We start from the raw sequence: 9,179 nt of genomic DNA, 5'->3' as shown, positions 1-9,179 counted from the left end.
GGCCCTAAATTCATCTGAATTTAAACATCAGCATTAAGAATGCTCGGTAAAACTTTCCACGCCAGCAGCCATTGCAGCTACATTATGTCACAGTGGAACCATGTCAAAACATCTACAGGCTTCCTGCAGTTTTGTAGCATTTTATTCCTGCTTCTTTATTTTAGCATTCGCTCAACTGATGTTTGGTGTATGAACACAACCATGAGGTAAATATGAAGCAATTATTCTACTATAAACAGGTAGCCAATGAGGTTGATAGTCACATTCAGCACTGCACTGCCACTACCTGGTCACTTACAAACAGTAACATGTGGAAAAACAGAAAATAATGTCAAACTGATATTACAGGATATAACAGGCGACCTGGACACTTTGTGAGACACATAGCTGTTTTATTGGTCCACCCTTACATTAAGCGAGAAGATACACAATTTCCACAATACACCACCATCATGTTGAGGAGATAAAATATAGATGGAGCCCACTGCGCTGGAACAACTTAAATAGGCTGCACTGTGAATAACTAAATCTTTGACCCTGACATCGGAGCTGCTGTTGAAATGCAAGATCAACACTGCCATCTGGTGGATTTTATTTTGTATTGCGGCTCCCTTTCCACATTGATATGACTCACTGGACTGTACAGCAGTTTAATCATAGCAGTGAAAACTTAATTTGCACAGATAACTTAACGTCTTCCAGTAAACAATCACACATGTCTGTAAATTTGGCACAGACGATTAGCCTACAATAAAAATTACACAAAGGCCTCAATGGTTTGTTAGGGAGCACTTATCGATGAATGCTCAGACAACGTATTCAAATTATTACAGGCCTGCTCAGTCTTTCACTTTAGATTTCAGGTAGAAACCCAACCAGTAGCTTGTATCATCAGCGCTGGCTATGTTGGGGCTTGAAGCATTCCCAGCCAGGCTTTGGTGTATATGTGTGCTCAGGAAGAATAAAGTCTTTCAGTCTGTCTGGTAATGGTAGGGCTTTGACTCTGTCTTCCAGGGGCCAAGGCTGTAGATGGCTCCTTATGAATGCTCTACAAAGGCATCGCAGAGCAGGGGGGCTCGCTTCACGCTCTACTGTGCGTTTGTGCAGGTCTACCAGAGCCTGAGCATAGGGGTGAGGGTCCCCAGCGGGCACAGGCAGCTCCGGCCCAAGAGGATGAATCAGCATGGGGTCATCTACTCGCGCCAAGTCAAGCAACACCTCAGCTTGCTCCAGCAGCTCGGAGGCGTGACTCTGATCAGGGCATTGCTGCAGGGCTGTTTGGAGCCGCTGGAAAAGGAGGTTGTAACCTGACCAGCATGAGTCGCCATGATAGGTGCAAGCCATAGAGGCTCCGCTCTGGATTAAGAGCACAGCCAGAGGGTAGAGCAGGTCAAAGTGCTCCAGGCTCGTCTGTGTCAGGGAGGGCTCGCCATCCTCGTTCAGACAGCAGCTGGGGTCCACACCGTGAGCCAGCAGCAGCCGTGTGGTTTTCAAGCAAAAGTTACCGATCTCAGCAGCATCTTCTGCACTGGCCTCAAGAGCCTCCTTAACCAGAAACACCAACGATGACTCGACTGTTTCACAGTCTACAGTAGCAGCATTAACGTCAGCACCTGTGGTGAAGAAAGCATCACTCAAAACACATCACATCAAACTGAAATCAGTTAATTACTGCACATTAGAGCAAATGTGCCTCCGATAGTGTCATTAAAATAATGAAAATGTGTCAACAGACAATATTAATCAAAGACTCTTTTGACAAACGAGTAATGATTTAGGTCCCTTTTAAAACAAACAACACTATAGAGCATTTATTGGTTACTGTTTTTAAAAGAAGCCTTTGCTGCGTACATGAAAGGTGTATCCCAGCGCTATAGTACTTCCATAAAGTAGAGGGACTTGCTAATCAAATCTAAAAAAGGAAGGGTAGAAATCCAAGAACTAGGATATGAGATATCCTTTCTTTTAGTTGCTAGTATGACTAAATACTCTAAAAAACACTGGATCCAACATTTCCTATAATTCATCTTGATAGCATCTTTCATTACACCCTCTCTGTCTGGTAAACGAGATGTTTTTCAACTCCACACCCCCAGTTTGTAACACAGGCTTTCTGTTATAAAATCTGAAGTCTCCAAGGTGAGATACACCTGATGACATCCCTGTGACATCATGGGTATCTTTTCAAACCTGACAAAGCTCCCCCCCAAAGACTGCAAGTAAATAGATGTCATCTTTTTTCATTAAATACTTGGTTTTCAGATGTTACTGACAGAAAGATACATGTGTATGATGTCTTTGTGGCTGTTTTGAGAACTGGCTTCGCTGCTGCCTGTTAATGTAGAGTGGGCACTTATGTTTGTGACAGTCACAGCGGAGACCCCATTCTGAAAAACTGTAAATCTGTCTAGCTGTAGAACCAGGCTTGGGCGCTATCTATTTTTTCATACCTTCCAGAAATTTCACTGGGTTACATGATATATGTTTAATGTTTGGCGACCCATGGTCTTGCTCTGCCGTTGCAGCTGTTTACAGTCCTGTAACATCATCCCCACCTCTTGCTGTCGGCTAAGCTGCCTGTTCCACCAGTAAAGACTTAGATCTGGTGGCACGTGCTGTGCACTACATACAATATATTCTCGACACAACATCTCAGTAAGACTCTAATAGTAATGCAAGCTTCTGTATTTTTGATGGTACAGTCAAAATCATATCGGGATTTCTAAATACCCTGGTATTCCGTAATATTGTGATACCAACCAAGCACAAAATTACTTTTGAGAAAATTCCCTTTACAAGATCTGGCTCTGTAAAAAAACTAAACAAAAAAACAAACATTATGAAATCTGAGGACTTACTAACACTAACAATGCCTGTGATCGTATGCAACTCTTCTGCATATTAATTCTTTTATAAGGAATATTAATGTCACTGGCTTATATTCAATACTCTGGTTTCAGTGCGGCCATTTTGTGTCAGGGTACACTGGTTGTAAATACCTAAAAGAAAATAAGATCATGAGGCAAAGTCAACATGAGGGCCGCCTGCTGTAATGCTGTACATGAAACTACGATTATATTAAGGAGATCAATGATAATGTGAAATCTTAACATCCTGCATTTAAAAATCTTGTTATTGCTTCATGCCTGGATCACAGGAGTGGTTCTGCTCCATTTTCACTCATGTTAAAAACTGTATGTGCATATTTTGGCCTGACAAGCACTGACAGTTCACTTTGATCTCAGAACGCACATATGTGCACAAGCATGCATACTAACTCAAGTTTCTAACTGTAGTGGTTTGACTGTGATTCTGTTTGAGAGGATATTTGAATGACCAAAAGTGGACAAGAGGGCAAAGTGAAGATGACGGGTGTTTCACAGTCAGTACCTCTCTGAAGTAGAAGCTGGATGTTCTCTGTGTTGTGCACAGTGAGTCCATCGCTGCTAGCCAAGGCATGGAGCAAAGGCGTTTTACCTTTGGAGACGAAACCAAAGCAATGAGTTTTCGGAAAAATGATTGAGTGACAGAATTATCATTTTTGAATTATGCCAGGCGAAGTAACTTTACCGTTTTTATCACTTGCATTCACATCAGCACCCAGGTCCAGCAGGGTGAGCAGGCAGGAGAGCCTCTCAGACTCCTCGCTGGCAAGATCCAAAGGACTGCTCTCATGGATCTACCAAGAAACATTGACATTACAGAGTGCTCCAGGGATGACGTTTTTCTGTCAGCCAACGTGGAAGTTAGCATTGCCCTGGTTCTCTTGTCAAAAGGCCTATGGGATTTTTTGATTGGATTTTGGATCATTTCAAAAAAATTAGCTCTGTGGCAAATGAACATTCATGTTACTTACAATGTTCAGCAAGATAATCTTCATGAATGAACAACACTTTTATGATTTTTGAAGCTTAACTGCAATCACCAGAGGTGAAAAGCTATAAACAAACTACACCACAGTCACATTACTTGACGTCGCTCCCACAGCACGGATGTAAAGCCACATCGGTGTGATGACGTTCTGTAGTGTCATTTAGCAACTTGTTAGGAACCGCCTTTTTTAAGACACACAAAAGCATCAAAATAAACGAGTGGGGTATTTAATGATGTATTTTATGTCGTAGAACGAAACGTGAAAGTCTCTAAAGCTTGTCTTTACTACAGACCTTATTTCAGGCATCTAACCAAAAACCCATCCAAAAAACCTTTTGACTTCATGATAAGGGAACCAGGAGTGGTGAAAATCTAACTCATTTCCAGGTTTTGTAACTCATTCCTGGGGCACTCTATTTACATAAACATGTAAGACTACAGAGGAAAACAGAAGAACAAAAAAAGGACATGAATCCTGAATCATGAAGTTCAACAGTTGCCTCACCCTGTCTCTCTTTTCGACGTCTGCTCCGTGCCCGACCAGCAGCCTCACCATGTTTGGCCTGTTCCTTAAAACTGCTATATGCAGAGGATTGTAGTAAGACACAGGGTCTGGAGAGGAGAAAAAATCATAATAAACAAACTGAGTCTCATCACGCAGATTAAATCTAAATCAGACAGATGATTTCTGACAATACTACATTTTCTCTAAATGTGTCTGGGCAGACACAACCTGCTGTATAATGCTGGCTATGGTGGTCTGTTGGCTCTAACCCAGTGCATATGTTTGAAGGGATTTTGTGAAAGAATGTTTCCTGTATTTTATATATTTACCAAGTGCCTTAAAGACAGCATATGTGTTAACATACTGGTGAATGTTTGAAAGTCTTTTCTCAAGCTGTTGTGTTTTAGGCTCTCTCATCCTCTGCAGCTGGCAGCAATACAGTATAAAAGCAGATAATAAACATTAAAAGTTAATTCTCAGTTTTACGTGTAACAGAACGACACCTGTACCTGACTGTGTTTTCTCAGTGGCACAAGAACTGATTGATACTTATTGTGTGCATCTACTGTATATAATACTGACAAATTCTCTTTCATGTACACATTAAGATTGGCGTCCAGATTATTAAGTACAAAATGGTTAGTTCTCAAATGTACGCTGATGACACAGCCATTTATATATATAATCTAAAATCCCCTGTGTAGCAGCAGATATTAACAAATGAAACAGATGCGGTATCCCAATGGCTCAATCTGAATCTTAAAAACACTGTGGCAATTTGTTTTTACACGAGAAGGAAAGCAAAAGACAGGCTTACAATCAAAACAGATCAAGAGGAAGTAAAGGAAGTCTGTGATTTAAAATTTCTTGGTGTCATTTTGGATTCCCAACTCAAATTTGATGAAGATACAAGACAGAATATAAACTGTTTTACAATTATATGGCATTACATACCCATTAAAGGGGAGCATCACCAAAATTTAGACTTCCAATATGTTATTTCATGGCCTAGGAAAGTTTAATCAGTATTTGTGAACATGTTTCATCTCTCTCAGAGAGGTAGAGTCTCAAACTTCTAATGCCATCAAGTATAAAGTCTGGAGCTGCTCCACATACATTGAATGGGAGCCTGATTTTGGGGACTCACAGAATGTTTGTTTTCTTTTTATACGGCAATAAGATGTATTATATTATAGTGCTGTCAGTTCTGAAACAGAAAAAGTCCCCATATACTCCATATACATTTCCCTGGGTGCTCTCACTGTCATTTATAACATCTTTCCCAATTCATTGTCTATGAAGCAGCTCCAGACTTTGAGTTTTAGCAATCTATGTGGATTTGGGAGAGTTGTTCATTTTTACTAATATTTTTGGACTGTTTTAGATCACAGGAATAACATGTATGAATTTTGAAAATGGGCGTAGCTCCCCTTCAAGGCAGCTCAACTATTCACGCATGCCATACTTTCACATTTATCATGTTGTGTTACTGTATGGAGCCAAGCCAAACGGTCAACTGTCACTATACAAACAAGCACTGAAAATAATGGATCAAAAACAAATGAAATGGCTCCACTGTACAATTATGAAAAAGTTCAAGTTGCTCAGTTACAACAGCTTGATCGAGTTTTCTTTTATCAAATTGATTTTTAAATGCATGAACAATCTCGCCTTGTCTGCACTTTGTCCATATGTCACAAAAACAAATACCAATAGAGGAGCCACTCTGGGATCAGCAAATGGCAATTTCAGGGTCACACAATGCAAACTACCATCAGTCAGTCTTCTTTTCTCAAAAAACAAATACATTTTTAGAATGCCCTACTAACAGAAATAAAAAAAAACAATCTGATCGTAAAAAACACACAAACCTACCATCACATGCATGCACATATACATAAGGAAAACATGTAAAATGATTGAAATGTGATGTTAATATTGTAATTTTATATTATCACGTCACATGTATGAGAATGTTACTATTATGTGCTCAAATTAACTAATGTTAATGTTGTAATGTACATCTGTTTCATGTTGATGTAACCTGTTACAATGATTTTTTTTTTTTTTTTACATTGTCCCTGACAAATAAACTAATAAATAAATAAATACAACTGCTTGTAACTGTCATAACTATACAAACTCTTGCTTCAGCACACTGCCTGTCAGATAGCTGGCAAAATCTATTCTTAAACATGAAGGCAAACGATGACAAATACTTGAACACGAATAGAGAAACTCGAACATTCTGCATTCTATGTGGGAGAATTTGTCAGTGTTAACTTGCTGGAAAGAGGCATTCAAGAAATGTAAAAGATAAATGAAGCAGCCTCTGCCTCTGCTTAGGATCCCCTAATTATGTCCCTGGGGAAAGACATTTTCATTACCACCAGAGGTCACCACAGCAGAATCTGGCAGAGCCCTGGCAGGTTTCATTGCAGCCACAAGACATGCTGCACTTTCTCTCAAGTGTATATGGATGACAACTTGCTCAATTTACAGTATGCAGCTCCTTGTGTAAAAAAAATGGCAGGTGCATGCATGCTTTTTCTGTCATGTCATTTTCTTTATGAATTCACATGAGGGGTTGTTGTGCTTGTAGCAGAGACTCATCACCCAATAAAACTGGAGCATGATGGGAGCTAGTGTAGAAAGTGAGTTACTGGCCAGCACGGCAGAGATATATGTCCCATTGGGAAAAAGATTTACATCTGTAGTCACCTTCAGTGTGGCCATCAACTTGTTTAACTGGAGTCTATTACTAGAAATGATACGCCTCTTGTTATTGTAAATCCTAGATGGAGAGGAAGTGTAACCAAGTAAACCCATTTTCAGTGATAGTATTAATTGCCAGCAAGACAAGATTGTACTTCAGTTTAAAATGATTAATACAGCCCACCCAACACGGAATTTTTAAACAAGCCCTTGTAAACTCATAGTGACAGAAATGCTGCATTATACATGGTGCACTGCAGGACAAGTGCTCTGGCTGGCTACTCCAATTTTAGATGCTTTGTAATTGCATTAAATGCTTGTACATTGAATTTAAAGCCCACTCACATATGATTTCTCACCTTCAAAGTTTAGATCAGCTCCATAGCGTAGAAGGATTTCAGCCGCATTCACCAGCCCCCGCTCTGCCACTTTAAACAGAGCATAGCTGATGCCCTCCTCAAACACTTCAGACTGGGACTCCCGCTCCAGAAGCTCCGCCAGAGAGCTGCATACACCCGGCTCATCCTCAGGGCCTCTGACTCTGGACACAAGAGCAGGTATCAGCACTGTTTCATTCAAACTGTATGAAATGCCACCAGTGTGTCTGTCAAATGCATTCTGTACTTGGTGGTAAAACATACTGCACACATTTATGCACACAACTGCATAATTAAACAGATAATACTGTGGCTTTAGTATTACCTCTCCTCGGGACTTCCATCTCCTTCCTCCAGTCCAACAACACACATGACAGCATCTACCAGCGGCTGATACTCATAGATGATCCTACGAAACCCATGGAGGAAAGGCATGGCTCCTCCGCTCTTCACAGCTCCCGTTAGTCAATACCTGCCAACATGTACATGTGAATACAGGTCAGAGCTTCACTTTACATCAACTCACTTAACTTAATTAACTTAAGCCCAGTTAAACTGACAAATGTTTTCTGAAAACAGGTGACACTTCACGCTAGCTTGCTAATGTTGACGCTCTGCAACTCTATACAGAATATTATATTATCCTAATGAATATATCTCATTTGTGCTAACACGACCAGGCACTTTACTCTGAACATCACGGTAACCAGCTAACACGCGACCTTATGGGCTAAGAACAAAGTTCTATTACAGCCAGTTAGCTAACTTAGCAGGACAATTGCTAACGTCACAGTCACGCTAGCACTTATATCCAACGTTAAATTTATTGCTTATTTAAATGCTACGTTTTGAATTAAAGTGTTTGAGATACGTTACTTGTACAAGGAAAGTAAACGGAAACTCACTCGGACACTCACGTCAGTCGTTTAACGTCGGAACAGGTAGCTTCGAGCTTCACTCACTCAATGGTCCGACAGTATTTTCATTCCCCTGTAAAGCACAACGATAACTAAGGTTCCTCTTTACGCTCGGTCCTTGAAAATAGCTAATCTTTTCTGCACAGAAGAAGGTGTGTCCAGTTTAAAAATTACAAGGAGAACCGTGAATAAATGAGTAAGCAAACGGGCATCTGAGGTATTACTTTTAATAATACGTATTACGTTTAATAATCCATGGCAGAGATTAGGAGGCAGATCTTTATATCTTTCTTTTACCGGGATGTCAGTAGGCTAGTTTTTCATTCTCAAGGGAACATTATGTGTAAAAAATAGAGTAGCAATTACTTTGTACTTTGTGACCGTTATTTATGAGGGGGGAGGGGGTGGTTCAAAAGGGGGGAGGCACCTCAAATAATTTTTAAGCACAAAGGAGGGACTAATATTTTTTATTTTCGCTTAAGGGAGGGGCATACAAATTTAAATGGTTGTATTTTGTGTTTATTGTGCCACAGATTTAAAAAAAAAAAAAAAAAAAAAAAAAAACATGCCTTGCATTTTTTTAATAATTCAAAAATCACCAGAATTACACCTTTTATCATAGTCAGAAACTGTGGAATGAGAAATTACCATTGGATTTTCTTTGGATACATCCCTAACCTCCTGAGAGACCCAACTTTTGTTTGGCCAGTAGGACCCAATAAGTATAAAAACCTGAACACTGTCAACAACAGTGAAGTCCCAGTGTCCTAAAATGAGACAATTAAGTCTCAA

At 40.0% G+C, this 9,179-nt stretch overlaps 1 protein-coding gene across 2 annotated transcripts; it reads right to left on the bottom strand.

Annotated features, from left to right (window-relative positions):
* Positions 1-371: 371 nt before the first annotated feature.
* asb6 (ankyrin repeat and SOCS box containing 6) lies at positions 372-8,460 on the bottom strand. Of its 2 annotated transcripts, none has more exons than XM_049579446.1 (7): positions 8,376-8,460; positions 7,796-7,942; positions 7,453-7,634; positions 4,379-4,485; positions 3,571-3,679; positions 3,391-3,477; positions 372-1,613 (listed from the first exon to the last, which is right to left on the bottom strand). In XM_049579446.1, exons 2-7 carry the CDS (start codon positions 7,903-7,905, stop codon positions 892-894), a joined length of 1,317 nt encoding a protein of 438 aa, XP_049435403.1. In that variant the 5' UTR covers positions 7,906-7,942; positions 8,376-8,460; the 3' UTR covers positions 372-891. The 2 variants fall into 2 exon arrangements, with proteins under 2 accessions (XP_049435403.1, XP_049435404.1); XM_049579447.1 differs by having other exon boundaries at positions 8,388-8,460.
* Between the last annotated feature and the right edge of the window lie 719 nt (positions 8,461-9,179).

Source organism: Epinephelus fuscoguttatus, linkage group LG6 (assembly GCF_011397635.1).
Source record: "Epinephelus fuscoguttatus linkage group LG6, E.fuscoguttatus.final_Chr_v1".
NCBI classification, from domain to species: domain Eukaryota; kingdom Metazoa; phylum Chordata; class Actinopteri; order Perciformes; family Serranidae; genus Epinephelus; species Epinephelus fuscoguttatus.
Note: the sequence above shows the minus strand (reverse complement) of the source record. Positions and strands in the feature narration are given on the sequence as shown.

Excerpts from the sequence above, each read along its gene's own strand:
- asb6 (XM_049579446.1), bottom strand. The coding sequence starts at position 7,905 with ATGCCTTTCCTCCATGGGTTTCGTAGGATCATCTATGAGTATCAGCCG. Across the intron at positions 4,486-7,452 it reads AGCTGATCTAAACTTTGAAG|ACCCTGTGTCTTACTACAAT; the intron begins GTGAGAAATCAT and ends TCTCCTCTCCAG. Across the intron at positions 1,614-3,390 it reads CCAGCTTCTACTTCAGAGAG|GTGCTGACGTTAATGCTGCT; the intron begins GTACTGACTGTG and ends TCTTCACCACAG.